Source organism: Amia ocellicauda, chromosome 7, assembly GCF_036373705.1.
Source record: "Amia ocellicauda isolate fAmiCal2 chromosome 7, fAmiCal2.hap1, whole genome shotgun sequence".
NCBI classification, from domain to species: Eukaryota; Metazoa; Chordata; class Actinopteri; order Amiiformes; family Amiidae; genus Amia; species Amia ocellicauda.
Window position 1 is genome coordinate 4,499,613 of NC_089856.1, and position 17,067 is coordinate 4,516,679.

Genomic DNA, 17,067 nt, shown 5'->3' on the forward strand with positions numbered 1-17,067 from the left:
TCGCCACGCCCACCCACGAAGCTCTGCTATTGGCTGCGGTCAGTGTCCATCTCCTCCAGCCGTGCCTCCATCGTCCCGAAAGCGTTCATGGGAAATGTGGTTTCAGGATCCGCTGCGTTTCCCTTCACCAAGGCGCCACTTGGCGGTAATTTGAAGTAAATGCATAGTTTATTTGAGGTTGAGTGTAAAATATTTAAATATTATTAAACTTAAAAAAATACAATACACACAATATGCATGAGTATATACCGTCTTTAACCAGAAATTGTGACATTGTGGATCTTTTTATAGTTGGCCACTGATTGCATACCTGATTATCTCCATATACAGTTAAACTTTTGAATTAAAGCTATATGCATACCCGATACATATATACACACTTCCAGATTGCTGGAGCCAATTTTAAATGCTGATATAAAAGGTACAAAAGATAATTTAGGTGTTGCGAAAGAACGGGTTACACATCGTCGTCAATAACAAACTGAGCGAAAGACGTAAAAGGCATTAAAACGTGTTTAGAAAGTTTATGTTAGCATTCATTAAAAAACGTGCTTTTTTAGTGGAAGTAAAATGGTCAGAATGTATTTAAAGAGCAAGATACATTTTCGAATCCTATAGACCAGCGGCGTTTTAGGGCCCCCTGTATTTTTTATCAGCCCCCCTAAATAAATAGTTAATAAAAACATACACATAATAATAACATAACAAAATAAGAACCGGTAATGCTTCTGTAGCCTTTATTTTATTCAACCAGTTAATTTACATTCATGACACTTTAAAAACATCTTGCAAATCCAGAAGACGCGTTGCCAAGAAGGAAAACACAACTTTACCAGCACAATAGCCATAATTACATTAACAATACAGATATTTTTTGTAGCTTATTAAGGACTGAAGTAGAATAATGTTCTTGCATTGCTGTTTGGTTTCGTATGGTTGCTGAAATAAGTTTTAAAAACAAAAAACACAACTTTTTATTATTATTTTGGGTCTCAGTGTATCACAATGTGTGCTTCAGTGTGATATTAGATAACCTTTATCCATTAAAAAATGAAAGCCTCATAGCTAAAGCGAATGGAGGGAACGTCTCAGGTGCTTGAAACCTAATCGGTTGGTCCTCCGGTGTTTCGCACATTGACAGCTCAGATCCTGCGGTTGGTGCAACAGCAGCTCGATATGTACCCAATGAAACATCCAGGTGAGGATTGTTGGGATGGGGGTTGGAGAGAGGCATGCGGAGACAGTGCTGGTCAGTGCCGGGAGAAGGACTGCGGCTCTCTGTCCATGGTCCTGAAAGAGCTCTGCGTGAGCTGCCGGTGGGGCTGCATTACTCCATACAGCCTCCTCAGCACGGCCCGCCTCAGCAAGATGTACACCCAGGGATCCAGGATCTGGTTCCAAGAGGCCAGTCGGAGCCCGATGAACACCAGCCTCTTGTATTGCTGCACGTCATACCCCGAGGAGCCCCAGGACATGCTGACCGACAGGGAGATACAAATCTGGGGAGAGGAAGAGAGCAAAGGGCTTGATTGAGCTGAAAAAGAAGGTTTCATCCTCTGGTTGGGCGGGGAGCCATCACTCTCAATACAAATCACTCCACTCAATGGAAATACCTGAAGTATCCTGAAATATTGTCATTATATGCTATACTACTACTACTACTAATAATAATGATAATAATAAGAAGAATATTAATAAGAATAATTGTACAACTGTAGATCAACAGATCCGAACCATAAATCTTGATTAGAAAAAGATAGTCTTCTGGAATTTGGAGCTGGGGGTAATGTTGCCTGCCTTTACAAAATCCTTCCATTAGAGGGCGCTGTTGTACTTTGAATACATGAACTACAGCTAGTGTACAGAAATAGATGGGATGTTTTCAGCTTGTAAAATGTAATAAAGACAGAAATTATGTGACTGACTACCAAAAATGACATTTTACAAAAATGCATTATCACTTCTACACATAATAATAAAGTCTTGGGACAATATCTCTACTAGGTCAGTGTAGGCGTGTCCAGGTGACTTCAATAGTAAATAGGTAGTTCCATAGTATTGTACCCAAGATGGAGTTGGATGAATCAACTGACTTTCCCACAGGAAACACTCTGCTTGTGCAAATATTGTTACTACAGTTGTTCATTGAGGCCAATTGTGTAAAATACCCACATAACCAATGAACATTATTGTAATACTTGTATGAAGTGAACACAGAACAATATAACATTGTGGCAACACACATTGGTAGACTCCAGGGGATGTTGTTGAAACATTTAAAAATAATGTTACAAATAATCTTTTGTATCATTTCACCCCCCACTCACCAGAAAGGGTGTCCAGCAGATGAAAGAGACCAAGGTGATCCCAGCGAGTTGTAACATCATCTCTACATCATGGGATGGAGCAGATTTGCGTTGAGGGACTCCAGGGGTCTTGGGCTTGGATTTGGCCTTGGATCGTCCACGCAGCCTGGCCTGCAGCAGAGCCATCCCGCTCAGGCAGTTACAGAGCAGGGAGAGGCCCAGTGAGGCAAGGCCCAGGCTGGTGAAGGCCAGGGTGAGGCCCTGGTTAGCTTTGGAGAGCCCATCATGGATCTGCAGGAAGCACCAAGTGTCTGGGAACTGGCGCACGTAGCTGCCCACTTGGGTTAAGGGCAGGGTGGCCAGGAGGATGGACAGGGAGAAGAGGAGGGCCACTGCCAGCTTGGCGTGGGTGGCCGTGATCGTGGTGGAGTGAAGCAGGGGCCTGGTGACGCCCACGCAGCGCTCCACAGCCATGGCGCTGCCCAGGAAGAGGGGGCACAGGCCGAAGAACACCATGCAGGCCCCAAACACCTGGCAGAAGACTTCAGAGTGATCAGCATAGTCCTTCCATAGGATGGACAGGTACAGCCGGAGAGCAAAGGCTCCAAGGATGATGTGGCCAGACAGATCAGTCAGCAGGAGTGCCCCGGCCAGGAGAAAGAAAGTGGCTTTTGAGCGTCGGCGGAAACGGGAGTAGGACTTGAAGAGGATGGTTAGAGCCAGGATGTTGGAGATGCAGCCCAGGGTCATGCTGAAGCAGGGCATGGCCAGATTAAAGAGGCTTCCTGGATGACTTCTGTTTAGGAAGCTGGGTGCAGGGGAGATGTAGCTGGAGTTGGGGCCCAGGCTAGGGGAGAGAAGGATGGGCTTAGGGGTTGGGTTCACATGGAGGTAAGCCATGTCGCACTCCAATGGGTGGCACTCACGCAATGGGCCATCTGGGGAGATGGAGAGGGAGAGGGTAAGGGTGAGGGTGAATGTGGGCAAGAATTCCCATAATCTTTAACTCTAGATCTGCAGACATTGCATTGTTCTGCAATTGCAAATGAACAGGTAGTCTAAAGTTTACATACAGTTTGGTCAACAGGAATCTTCACAGCTTTCTATAGGCCTCTAGGTTAGAACTGTCAAGGACCGACTCTGAGAAGGAAGTGCAGCTAAACTGACAATACTGAGTAGTCCAAACAATTCACCGACTAATCTTGTCTCACATGGAAGAATACATTCAGTTTACAAACTTTAAATAATATTAGTGGTTATGAATCAGTCCAGGGCATCAGTTGAATAGCCTGCAAAGAAAACAGATGTGATTTGCTTGGGCTTCCTCCAAGACTCGGTGTAAATAGAAATCAATATATTCGGAGCAAAGATATCTCATCTCATTGTAAAGTTTGCTTATGGCATCCAATCTGACTCCAATCGTCTCTGAATACACATTTTCTTATCTCATTCCATGTTCTGTACTGAGATTAACATGGCATGCATAATAGCTCTCTGATGCAGAAGTGATAAGCTCCTAAATTAAAGCTTCAGGGAAGGAAGAAGATTGCATGTTTTGTTTTTAGAAGAGGGAGAATAGAAAAGAGAGAGATAGGCAGCGAGGGCTAGTGGTTAGAACTGAGAGAAACAGAGAGACACAGAGAGTAAGAATTTGGCTTGAGGTGCCAGACTAGAAGAGAGAAACAGAAAGATAGCGAGAGGCTTAGATAGCCAAAAAGTAGGTAGACAAGGGAGAGAGGAAGAGGAGGGAGGGAGGATAGAGGTTGAGCTGACAGACAGGGTGAGAGGGAGAGAGAGGGAGCAGTGAGGACTAGTGATATGATATGAGAGAAAGAGAAATACGAGAAAAATACAGTCAGACACTGTGACACCAACGAGAAACTGCCAGCTCAAAGTTTCCTTTGTGCTCAGACACTGTGGGAGACGATGGGAAGTCGTGCAACGCATGGAAATGACAGTCATTACAATGCAAATGTAGCAAAGGAGATGCTTGAATGAATGACAGAACACATTGTTTCTCTCTCTGTCTCTTTTTAATTTATTTAAGATTTTTGGCTTCTCGGAACTGTTGACAACAAGTTGACAGTTGACAACAAAGAAAAAAAATGCAAACAGGAGACATCACATTTTTGCCCATTGCCCATTTTATTTATTATATCTTAATTCGTTTTTTAATTGTTTTTAGTTAGATTTGATAAGCCACTTTTTAATCACATCATAACCATACAGCGATAACAAAATAGTAAGCATTGAGTGAATGAATTACACATGATTTTGATTACAGACTAGCAGTTACAGAGATAGATAGATGGTTTATTATTATTGTAGTTTTACTAGTATTGCGATCAAGAGAGACCGAGACAGAGTCTTAAGCATAATCTTATACCTGCCATTATATTAGAGATATATCAGTATACAGAACAGAAGCTTACTATTACTCACAAGTGCACTCTCACACACAGTGAAAAATGAGACAGATGGGCTTTTGTTGGGACTGGGACATTGAAACAACTTCAGCTTTTGTATACAATGCAAAAAAAGATGCCAAGTTTGGTGTCCATGAATTCCAACTGAAAAAAAGGGGGGGGGGAGAGATGGCAAGGATTAAGCTAGCTCTCCTCCAGATCTCCCATTCTTGTGTGGATGTTGAAGTCTGAGAGAAATGCTTATCACAATGAAAAATGGGAAGCAGTCGCCAGCTGTAGAAAAAATATATTGTGACGCCATGCTGGGCGAGGCGGTCATGTACCAGCCTGAACTGCCCTGCACTTCACCAGACCCCGGAGATGACCTGCTGTTCCCTACGTGACTGGCTCCCCTCCTCCATAAACTCAGGTAGCGCCCAACTTCCTGGGCTGGGAAAGCAGGAGGAAGACCTTGCAATAATTGTGAAAATAATTGATTTAAATATTAACTTGGACTTGAATATGAATTGGATTGTGGATTGGATTTGTTTCTGTGTGTTAGTTAGGCTCGAGAGGAGTTTTTTGTGTGTGTTTGATTTGGAGCACGCTCTCTATGTCCTTTAAATAACAGAGCACCATGTTTGCTCTATTCACCTGCCTGTTTCCTAATAACCAAAATAGAATACCATACAATTCAACCCAATCAACAAACACATGACCTCACTTAATATAAAAGTGCTTGGAAACTGCAGTGACAGTGACATAGTGACCAATAGCCAACTGTAAGCTTCTGCAATGAAACCATTTGCAGAGGTTGAAATGTTTCAACTGAACTAGGTATTGTCAGTCTGGCCACCCAATTTCATCGCCTGAACAAACAATGTGGAAGGGTATTAGGGATGACAAATCATGTACATCCCAGGAAAATCAGATTAGACGTGACAGCCTGACGAAAATTGGTTGACCCTCTAATAAACAGAGCCTATTATGTGAATCCAGGAAATAAAGACATCTCATTCTTCAGATTACAGTCACTGATACATTTACCAAAAACAAAAGCAAAGCATGCAAGTATGTAAGGGTATGTAAGTTACATTTTACTATGCCCCAAAAATGTAGAACACCATTCTTAAGGGTACAGGCATTCAGCCACCTTGAACTCAATGTAATCTTGCTTAAATCTATTATTTTGTTGTGTACAGCACATTGAGATAGCCATGTTTAAAGGCAAGGTATTAAAGTTTGTTATTATTGCCATTTCTATTATTGTTATCATCGCCATGAGTCACCTCCCATGATGCTCTAGTGTAACTCCCCACTCCGCACTGCAGCGGCTCCAGACAGTAGAGTGATAAACCCGCTACCCAAAAGACCGGGTCTCCCGATGCAGGAGGCTTAACAATGTAGTGATTTTACTGAAGGGTTACATCACTTGTAACATGCTCATTATACCGAATCAGCCCCGTCACACTAGATCTGCTGTGGGACTGAGCTGGCCTGCGCAACAGACGGCTCACGTTGCAGAAGATACGAGTGTCTGTCTGCATCTTTCAAGAGTTGCTACGTGGGCCTTAACAGTTGATTAACAATTTGCAATGCGATACAAGATTTCCCAATTCCACTATCTCACTGTTCCCGGACACAACTCTCAATAGGGACAGCTTTGAACACGCAATCAAGACATCCTCGATAATTGGGGCATCTGTGACTCCTGCATTTACCAAAACCTTCTACTGTGGCAACTCCAATTTTGTATTCAATCCCCAAGTCCCACAAGAGTAAGAAGTGACTTAAAATTCACAGGCAGTTTCTGAGAGGCTGCTGCCAATTGCAGCATATTAAAGTAAAAGAAAAACAAGTATTTTTTTCATTTATTTTGGACCAGATGAGATGCTTCTCGAGCTGAAACGTTTTGGCTTCTGCATTCTTTCATTGACACGGTTGTCTATATGCTTGAAGTGATAAGACTTTTTCCTTTTGACTCCTTTAGACATGTGATACAGAACAATTAGAAAATGGCAAGTATTCAGGAGGAGAGAAAAAAAAACAATTCTATTCAACCAGCTCATTGTAAAGTCTGACAAAATGATCGAACTGTGCAACACTCACCATTATTAAACTTCACTGAAAGAAAACCCACAAAAAAAACAAGTTTGTTTCCAAGGTTACACTAGCACACTGCATGTGATCTAATCATTATTATTTTTCCATTTACAAATTCCTTCATGTATGTGCTGAAATAGTTTGTATCCTCCACACAGCCTCCGTGTCTGATATATATTTAATATATAATTAATATCTCAGATAAATTCCCAACATCAAGTCCATTTTAACCATTGATGTTTAAGTTTTGAAATGACTTTCTATATTGAAGTTACAAGGAATCTGGTAAGACAATAAACAGAAATTAAACCAAAAATGTCTTGATTGCTTTATTTGTGGACATACTGAGGGGACACAGCCTGGTCTGTAGTATGGCAATCAGATTGTCTTTGTCCTCAGAGGATATCGTTCCCAACTATCGTACAACTTGACTTTGACTGTTCACCATCTGGTCAGGGAGTGTAAGATCATTTAAAGGACATCTGGTCTCTGAAAACAGGGACAAACAGATACTTCTGAACTTAAGGGAGAAAGACAATTCGCTTGTGTGGCATTTTACTGCAGCATTTATCATTCTTATTATTATCACTACTACTACTATTACTATTATTACTATTACTAAACTACCATTACTACTACTACTACTATAAATCATTCTCAGTCCATTTGTCCTGTTAACAAAACTAAACAATATTGACAAGAGGATCCATTCTTTCAGCATTATACATATTTTGATGATCTAAAGCAGGGGTGTCAGACTACAGTCCTGGGGGGTTGAAGTGTCTGCTGGTTTTTGTTCCAACAGGAGTTCCCAATTACTTAATTTACGTCATTATTTACTCAGGTAGGCGTATCTAAAACTGTACATAATATCTTACATATGTTACTTGTAGCTGATATCTTACAGTTTGTTAATTACTGAACACATTGATCTCACTGGCGTGTTCGATTCATCCAGTTAATTGTCTAATGAGACCAATTAAAAAGCCATAAGCTGGGCTGGAATGAATCCCAGCAAACACTGCATCCCTCCAAGACTGGAGTCTGACAGCCCTGATCTAAAGTAACCAGGTTTCCCAAGTTCACAGATCAGAGTGGAAATATAATGTTCATCGATCCTGAATTGGTTTAAGTTTTCTCTTCTGTATCACATTGTTACTCTGTAAGATTAACCATCAGAAAGTAATGCAAACGTTCACTATTATCAACTCAAACTAGTAGTAGCATCAGCAATGCATAGTCTGTCCTTGAAAATAGTAACTCACAATTTTTATTTTGTATTTTCTCCATAGATGTTTGTTATGCGGACCAGTGGGTAACTCTGGGCAACTCTTTGAGTATCATCAGAAAGCTGTAGTTTGAATCCCAGACTCTTTTGAAATTGTAAACATCCTTTACATATTACCCTGTATTACATATATAGGGAAATACCCAATACTACACGGTGCCATGCTAAAGTAAGCAAATTAATATGTGCGACATGATTTCCTTTATTCCCCCAATTATCTAGGTAATGATTAGAAGACATTCACTGATAATTGGACAGTTTCTTAAATATCATTAAGGCGACTGTGATATTGCATTTCCTATCACAGTCAAACCACATTGCACAGGTTGAATAGTTCAATGGACACACACTTTAGAAAGAAATCTGTCAATTTACCAAAACATTAAATAATATATCAATTATTAAATTATATATATATATTAAATACAACTACACTGAAAACATGAAAATGCATAGATAATATGTGTAGCTTCCCAGTGCATCCAAACACATTGCTACTAATTAAATTGTACAGGATGTGCTAAGCATACATTGTTTAACATACAGGCCAAGGGGTGAGTGAGAAAGAAGACTGATCATTTCCCAGTCAAATCCATCAAGTGTGGGCACAGCTGTGTCTGAAGTTCGGAATTCATTTTTCATTTACAACTAGACATTGGAGTGTTTCTTGTCCAACTCAAACCCACTCTTAATCTCGCACTCACCGTGCAAGTCAATAGCTCTGTCCACTTGAAGGGAAAATTACAAGTGCAATTAACATAGCAAACATGCAAAATAAGTGTGCCACTAACATGGTCTCCATTTCAACATTGTAAGACTGTTTTGTTTCTTGCAATTGATATCTTGGTTGCTGTTTTTCCTACCTGAGGTCCTTCAGCATATCCGTGACTTTCTCTCTCTCAATGGGCACCAGACATCCCCATTTGGTGCTGGCAGAGTCGGCTAATGCATAGCACTCCAATCCCGGTTTCATGTTCAGGTTGACAAAGCGTTAGCTCCAAAATTGCACAACACCTCTCTCTCTTTCTCTCCTTGTCTCTCCTTTCCTGTCGTCTCTCTCCCCCTCCCTCTCGCTCTCCCTCCCTCCCTCCCTCCCTCTCCTCTCTTGCTCTATTACACCTCTCATCTCACCGAATCTCTCTCTCTCTTTCTCTCTCTCTCAGAGTTGTTCTGCTGTCTCGATTCTTCCACTCATCTCTCTCGCTCTCCCTCATCTCCCTTCTTCCCCACTCGCACTCTCTCTCCTGACCCCTTCCATCCATCCATCCATCCATCCACATCTTTCGGTTTCTCTCTCTCACCCTCTCTTGGAGGTGTGTCTGTCCCTGTCGCTCATTGTTTTCCATATTTCAGGTTTAATGGTTTGTTTTGATTGTTTCACTTAATTGGAAATTAAGCATGAATAAAAGTGGACCAAAAAGTCTAACTTCCTTCTTCACTGCTCTCTTCCCATCTCTCTGAGTACTCTTTATCTCTCGCACAAGCTTTCTTCTTCCCCATCATCCCTCTATCCCTTCTGTCCTCTCTGTCTCTCTATATGTCCTCGCTACCTCATTATTGCTACATATATTACACTCCCTCACCATGATCTTGCTGTCTCTCTGTTTCTCTCCCTCCCCTCCCCACGCCACCATGAATCAAAACAGTTGGCACAAGAAATGAAATCCCATGAAAACTAGCTGATATATAAAAATGTAAATTCCCCATTCACTGCACCAGATGATAAAAAAACAAATAAATCACCAAATGAACAACAAACAAAAAAGCTTGCCGTAAAGAGATGCCAGAACATTTATGAATTATGAAAGTGTGTGGTTTGCTAGTTTTAAAATTCATTTGAGAAACCTTACATCTGAACACTGCACCTCTCAGAGAAGGAATTTCCACTTGCAGGCAGAATAGAGGATTTCTAAAGAGTTTCAACTATGATAGAGTCTAAACAATTTCTAAGCATGCAAAAACAATCTGATGATCTGTAAATCAGTCTCGCCCAGACTTGTTTTCTATCTGATGCCTCCATATTTTTTCATCCTTTAAACAATTTTGTTTTTGTCAGATGTGAAAAGTGTACTGGTCTTTAGGGGGAGGGAGGGGAGAGAACGGTGTATTTTGGCCAACAATGTAGATCTATTACATTACCCGATTTTGACAGTGCAAATACACAAAATGCACATATGTCCAGACATGTGTGACCTTGTTAAAAGTATATTATCAAACACTTGCATGAACTGATCACTGTTTCGGTCCAGTTTTTACCCCCCAAACACAAATGAAATGAATAAACCACTTGTTTTTCCAAAACCATTCAGTGCAGCGATCCAATAGCAAATACCTCACTGCCCGACTCAGTGTTGTGTGACATGGTAGAAGACCAATGCAGAAATTAGCTCAAAAAATGCCCAGCATTAAATAAATCTAATAAAGCTGTTCTGGAAACAGACTGGCACACAAGCAAGCAAACACACAAAGTACACAAATCAACAGCGGCAGACACACACTCCTACAGAGATGCACATACACATCTTAACAAACTCATTAATAAATACATTCCCAAACCAAGAAAGATGCCAAACTAGCACCTTACTGGCTCTACCAAACCTGGAATGCTAATCTCCTAACTGAAGTTCAAGGCCAGTAAGGACTGGAAAGAGGGAAAATATCTCACAAACCTGTGTGAGAACATTTCAAAGTCAAAGGTTTAAAAAAGTTTGATCTTAAACGTGACCATGAGCTGACCAGACAAATACCCATGAAACATGATTTTTCCTCTGCTGCCCCTATTTGCAGGTTAATAATCTCACGTAATAATTTAACTTAATACATAAAAATTAAGCCGCAGCCTTGTGCGGAGACTAAGTTAACACAGTGACAGTTTATCCTAATGCAGCTCTTGTCAGCTAAGATAAGGTACTGGGGAAAACAAACATTGTATTCTTATGCAGTCAGCATGTTGTTTTACTTTTCTTCAGAATACACCACAAAAAAGAGGGGTGAAATTAATTCTGCCTTGGGCATTGTCCATTCCCTGTGAGTTAATTCACTTATTCATCTCAAAGAAGTCTAAAAACAATCGGCCTGAAACTGCTATACAGAGAGAGATTCATGTTAGGAAAAATATGAATTGGGCAACTACAACTTCCTTTACTTGCACCTGCCTGCTCTTTTGTAACCACCTTAATGGAACAAATGAGAAAAAGCAGCAGATGGGGAGGGGGGGGTTGGGGGTTTGAACTGTCAAATACATGTAGCTGTTCTGCACAGAGAATGTATTTCTGGTAATTATAAATGAATCTTTATAGAGAGATGTAGGATTTAGATTGGAGGTTTTTTGTTTTAATGTAAGTGATGGTTTGTGGCTTTTAGGGATTTTTTGTAGGTTTGTTTAGTGGGGTGGAATGGTTTGAGAGGAGTAAAGAATGGGCTCAACTGCAAGGTTAATAAGAAAGGGTCAAAAAGACTATTCCAAAAAGCAATTTATTTGATTTAAACCACTGTTGAGTCTGCAATAGTCAAGTTCTAAGCAAGTATTTAGCTTAGAGGAACAAGAGTTAGAAGTTAACAGGGGCAAATTTTCAAAGCGCTAGAGGACTGACTGAAGTTAGAGACTCCTGGTGTCTGAGCCAAGCCTTAAACATCCACTTTATCTGTTGTGCTTTAGTTCATTTACAACACTTTGCTGGGTATTTCATTTGGCTGTGGAAGACATTCAGTGAAACCCAATGCCACTTACACAGATGGCGGGAGTGTCATGCACGGGCCCGTGTGGGCAGCAAGAAACACGCCTCGCCAGGAAACAAATTCAAAACAAACTCCTACTGACAAGACAGTGGGAAAGAAACATTTGACTCCTATCTTGTTGCAAACCCAAAAACAGAGGCTTTATGGCATTCTCTTGGATGACTTTCTGCCTTAAGTGGTTTGTGGAGGGGACACCTCTTACAGGAAAAATCATGAATAACAGCAGTGCATGTAAAAGGTCCATGGAAGAAAGCTGACCATGATGGGGTTTCCTCTGTTGAGGATGATTGTCCCTGAGGTTGATTCCATTTGCTTCAGAGGATTATATTAATGCATAGGATACCTTAGGGGGGCTCGATATGACATGTGATCCAACTCACCTGTAAAATGAGGTGGAGAGGAACTGTCCACCCCTTCCCTCTCTCCCCGGGCAGGCTCGATGGGACCACAAGACAACACACAGGTAAGGACTAACAATGATTTATTTTCAGAAGGTTGAAATGACCAACACAGGGCACGAAGGCTGCACAACAGAGGGAGAACTGTAAAAATCGGAAACTTAGTATAAATGGAACAACCTATGCTAAAATAAGCTTTATCATCTTTAATAATCCAAGTGAATAAGATGCCCTACCCAAGATAAACAAACGCATTTGTAAAAGTACAAAATACTAGTAAAAGATACCAAGATGCCAAGGCTGCAAAGACAGTGCAGGCAAGTCACTGTCAATAGCAGGACAAGTTAACTCCATACATTTAACTATTCATTGTCTCTCCCTCTGTAGGCTTGGATCGGGGAGTGGACACTGGAGGGGAGTGAGTGGCGACAGCAGTTGGTCAAGAATGTAAAGTGCAAATGTGAATTCTGTCAGTAGATGCCATGAAACATCACTACAACTACAAGACTGAAGATACTTAGGTGTGCAGTGAGCCTCTAAACATCAGATCCTTGTTCCCACAGATCTCGTTCCAATGCTTCTTTATAATTGTAATCCAGTCCGGTTTCCTCAGGTTGCCCTTGCCCAGAATGTCTCATTTAGGTGTAAACCATAAACCAATTCAGAATTAAGAAAATCATGAAAGTAACCAAAAACAAGGTTAGTCATTCAAACTAACAAAACAGTGAAATAGTAAGTGCACAAAAAGTGAAAAAGCAAACGGCAATGAATAATGTGATTAAAGCCAGTCACACCCCCACTTGTGACACACACCCTGTACACAAAACAGCACCTTAACAATTTCTTAATGCTCACATTGTAAATTCATAGGTCTGGACTCATTTAAAGTGATGTGACTTATGATCAATCAACAGCATACATTAACAAAACAAGCATTTATTACCATTACTTTGAATAGTTTATTTGGTGGACAATTTTATTCAAAGCCACTTTGCCTCCGGGTTCGAAAGCAGTCTAGGCTGGGATATTTACCCATGATCCTTGGATACAATTGCAAAGCTCTGTCCACTATGTGATGACAGAGGGGAACAATTGCCACCGTCACGTGACCATGCCACCCCTATTTTATTCAGGTGAGGAGGGGGTCTTAGTATGCTAGAGGCCCTATTGCCAACAATACAATCCTAACTAAAACCGCCTTTAATACCAGGCGATTGTGCTAGCAAAAAGCAAAAAAAACAGGCAATAAAAAAAATCCTAAACCACCCCCCCATCCCAGGAATACAGTGCAAATACACAAAAGGGAGTCTTATCCACCAATGTCCATTTGAGGTTGTAGCAAGTGGAGGTCTCTGTAAGGCTTGGCAGCATGGTGTCCTCCTTACACTGTCAGCCTCCAGAGCAGGCTCTGCAGTGCCACCATTCCTGGGGAGGGAGAGAAACAAGAAAAGGCCAGGTAAGTAAAAGCACACATTACAGATGTGGTTATCATTCATGTCCCTAACCTTTTCCCCAGCGTGTCTCTCCACAGATGCACTACACCACCTCAGACACGGCTGACAAAGGGGGGAACGGACGGACGGACATGGTCTCTACCAGCCCTGGATGATGAGTACAAGTAGTAGGAAGTCAGTCCAGTGTCTATACTTTGATTATTTCTTTCCTCAGTATACTATAATCATTAAGAGGAGACAGACAGCAAATGTGTACAGCAAACATCAACTAAAACTCATTCATTGGACACCGCCCAATCAGACAGGTGTGTCCTTAATTAGAGCCTGGAGCTCGTGAAAAGTGCTGCCTTCATGTGAGAATGTGATTAAGTGACGAAGCAAACAAATAGTGAAAATTAATTAAGTAATAAATCTAACAAGTGTAAATATAAACCCACAACAAAACACGCCATAATAAAATAAAAAAATATATAATAATAATAATAATAATAATAATAATAATAATAATAATAATAATAATAATAATATAAAAAACAACAATTACTAGGCAACACAATCAACCGTCCTAGCACCTCTTGTAACACACTATAACTTACTACTTTCTTTGCAGGGGTGTCTTTTTTCTTAAGAATGCAACAAATGGGTATAGGAGAGCACCAAACACGGACAACAGCTTCCGATTTCAATTCTAGGCCCAAAGCCTCCATTGAGGATATTGTCTATATTGTCTGTAAATCCGTGTCTGACACAAGTCTAAATATTCCTGTCTTTGCAATAAGCAAAGCAGACACCCCCTTCCCCTCAAAGGGAGGCAGATTTTCTTTTTCTATTTCCTGACAACCAGCAAATGTCAAGGGTCTTCAATTGCTGCTAATGCATAATGCTAATGCGTCTCTCGTTGGTCTCCGGGGAACGCGTGATCTTGTGCAGTTGTTGGAACCAATCTCCATTCTGATTAAAAGTGAGCCACGGGGGTGTAGTCAAAAGGGTGCATGTTCACCCTCATCATTAGAAACAATGTGATCTGGGTGACACACTCAGTGTGATCGATATAGTCCGTTTGTTAAACTTTACTTCTTCGTCACAGACGTTTTGGTCATGGCATGGATTGGGCCTAGAGGAAGTGTCAAGATTAAATTGTTTTTGTTCTTGTTTTTTTTCCCATTCTCTAGTGTATCGTCATAACTGTTGCAAAAGCTTTGTAGAGGTACTGAATTGATTGCTGCCATAAAAATAATAATAAAACTCTTTCACATAATCAGGGTAGAAGAGGAGCCCTTAATCTCTTGTTATTCTGTTAGAGCGGCCAGACTAGTCCTCACTGGCTGACTTTGACACAGCGCAATCGATACACACAGCTCAACCCTACACAATGGCTGAGCGCATCCTGAGACTGAGGTGCTTAGTATGGGCAGCAGGCAAGGTTCGGGGAGATAACCTTTGGATACAAAATAAAAAACAGCAACAACATAGGGTTGAGACAGACCACTAAACCTGGGGATAATTTTCTCAAACAAAAGCAGGACCCAGAACTAAGTTTTTACACTCTCTTGCTTGGCACTTTGCCCATATCCAAGTTTACCCTGGAATATTTACCATAACATTTTTGTCTTGCTTAACATGAGTTTAGATTTGCAGTGGTTTCCTATGGGTTCAACATACCTTTTGTTTAAAGATGCATTTAATTATTTTTGTATGGAAATCTACACCGATCAGCCATAACATTATGACCACCTACCTAATATTGTGTAGGTCCCCCTTTTGCCGCCAAAACAGCCCTGACCCATCGAGGCATGGACTCCACTAGACCTCTGAAGGTGTGCTGTGGTATCTGGCACCAAGACATTAGCAGCAGATCCTTTAAGTCCTGTGAGTTGCGAGGTGGGGCCTCCATGGATCGGACTTGTTTGTCCAACACATCCCACAGATGCTCGATTGGATTGAGATCTGGGGAATTTGTAGGCCAAGTCAACACCTTGAACTTGTGATTCATCTGACCAGGCCACCTTCTTCCATTGCTCCGTGGTCCAGTTCTGATGCTCACGTGCCCATTGTAGGCACTTTTGGCAGTGGACAGGGGTCAGCATGGGCACCCTGACTGGTCTGCGGCTACGCAGCCCCAATACACAGCAAACTGCGATGTACTGTGTGTTCTGACACCTTTCTATCAGAACCAGCATTCACTTTTTCAGCAATTTGAGCTACAGTAGCTCATCTGTTGGATCGGACCACACGGGCAAGCCTTTGCTCCTCAATTGCATCAATGAACCTTGGCCGCCCATGACTCGGTTGCCGGTTCACCACTTTTCTTTCCTTTAACCACTTTTGATAGGTACTGACCACTGCAGACTGGGAACACCCCACAAGAGCTGCAGTTTTGGAGATGCTCTGACCCAGTCGTCTAGCCATCACAATTTGGCCCTTGTCAAAGTCGCTCAGATCCTTACGCTGCCCATTTTTCCTGCTTCTAACACATCAACTTTGAGCACAAAATGTTCACTTGCTGCCTAATATATCCCACCCACTGACAGGTGCCATGATAACGACATTATCAGTGTTATTCACTTCACCTGTCAGTGGTCATAATGTTATGGCTGATCGGTGTATAATGTAAATATCAATGTGTTTATGTTCGAGACCATGCACTAGACTATCCCCCTGTAGTTTATTTTCTTGTAGGGTAATTCATCAACTAAATTAATTGCGAGTGTCCCTAGGACTGGCAAAGCGGATGGGGAGTCCTACACATTTAATTTCACCCCATTGACTGATTTATACAGCAATGGTTGTGCTAACTGTGGATTACGCAGCAGTTTCTAACATTTCCTATTGACCAAAATGTCAGCTTTAAATATCCACATCTGCTTAACGGTTGTTGTTGTACAGACTTGTATAATTATTGTCATTACCAGCAGTCTTGACATTAGTTTTTACTGACTGGCACTTGTGTAACTATTGTGGTTTAGAAACTTTAACTGCTGGACAGGACCATTTAATAATTGAACCTCTGGTCCAAATTTCATTTTAGCATAATTTCATTGAACAGCATATTTCATGTATACAGCCAGTAGTTACAGGTTAAAATACAACCGGATTACACCGGATTGTCTCCAGATGGTATAGGTTTCTCATGATTATATTTTCTACAACAACAACAATTTTTATTATAACAAATATAAGTTACACTATAGCAAAACCAAATGTATACAAAATAAGAATGGTGGCCTTCATTTATTGTGTATTATATTATAACAAAAGTGTTTCTACTTATTTTGCTTGGATATATTAAACTATAAGGCAGGTGGAAAAAATAGACAAAGGTGTTGAAATTACCAGTGTTTCTATGTTTGTATTATTATTATTATTATTATTATT

The 17,067-nt window shown here is 41.0% G+C and overlaps 1 protein-coding gene across 1 annotated transcript; it reads right to left on the reverse strand.

Moving 5' to 3' along the window:
- Positions 1-714: 714 nt before the first annotated feature.
- ptger1c (prostaglandin E receptor 1c (subtype EP1)) lies at positions 715-9,125 on the reverse strand. The gene is made up of 3 exons (XM_066708066.1): positions 8,966-9,125; positions 2,328-3,244; positions 715-1,499 (listed from the first exon to the last, which is right to left on the reverse strand). The coding sequence occupies exons 2-3, from the start codon at positions 3,204-3,206 to the stop codon at positions 1,251-1,253; spliced, it is 1,128 nt and encodes a 375-aa protein (XP_066564163.1). The 5' UTR covers positions 3,207-3,244; positions 8,966-9,125; the 3' UTR covers positions 715-1,250.
- Positions 9,126-17,067: the final 7,942 nt, after the last annotated feature.

Bases quoted from the DNA above. Each gene is read 5' to 3' on its own strand.
- ptger1c (XM_066708066.1), bottom strand. From the start codon at position 3,206: ATGGCTTACCTCCATGTGAACCCAACCCCTAAGCCCATCCTTCTCTCC. The intron at 1,500-2,327 runs GTGAGTGGGGGG...TCCTCTCCCCAG, and splicing joins TCTGCTGGACACCCTTTCTG to ATTTGTATCTCCCTGTCGGT.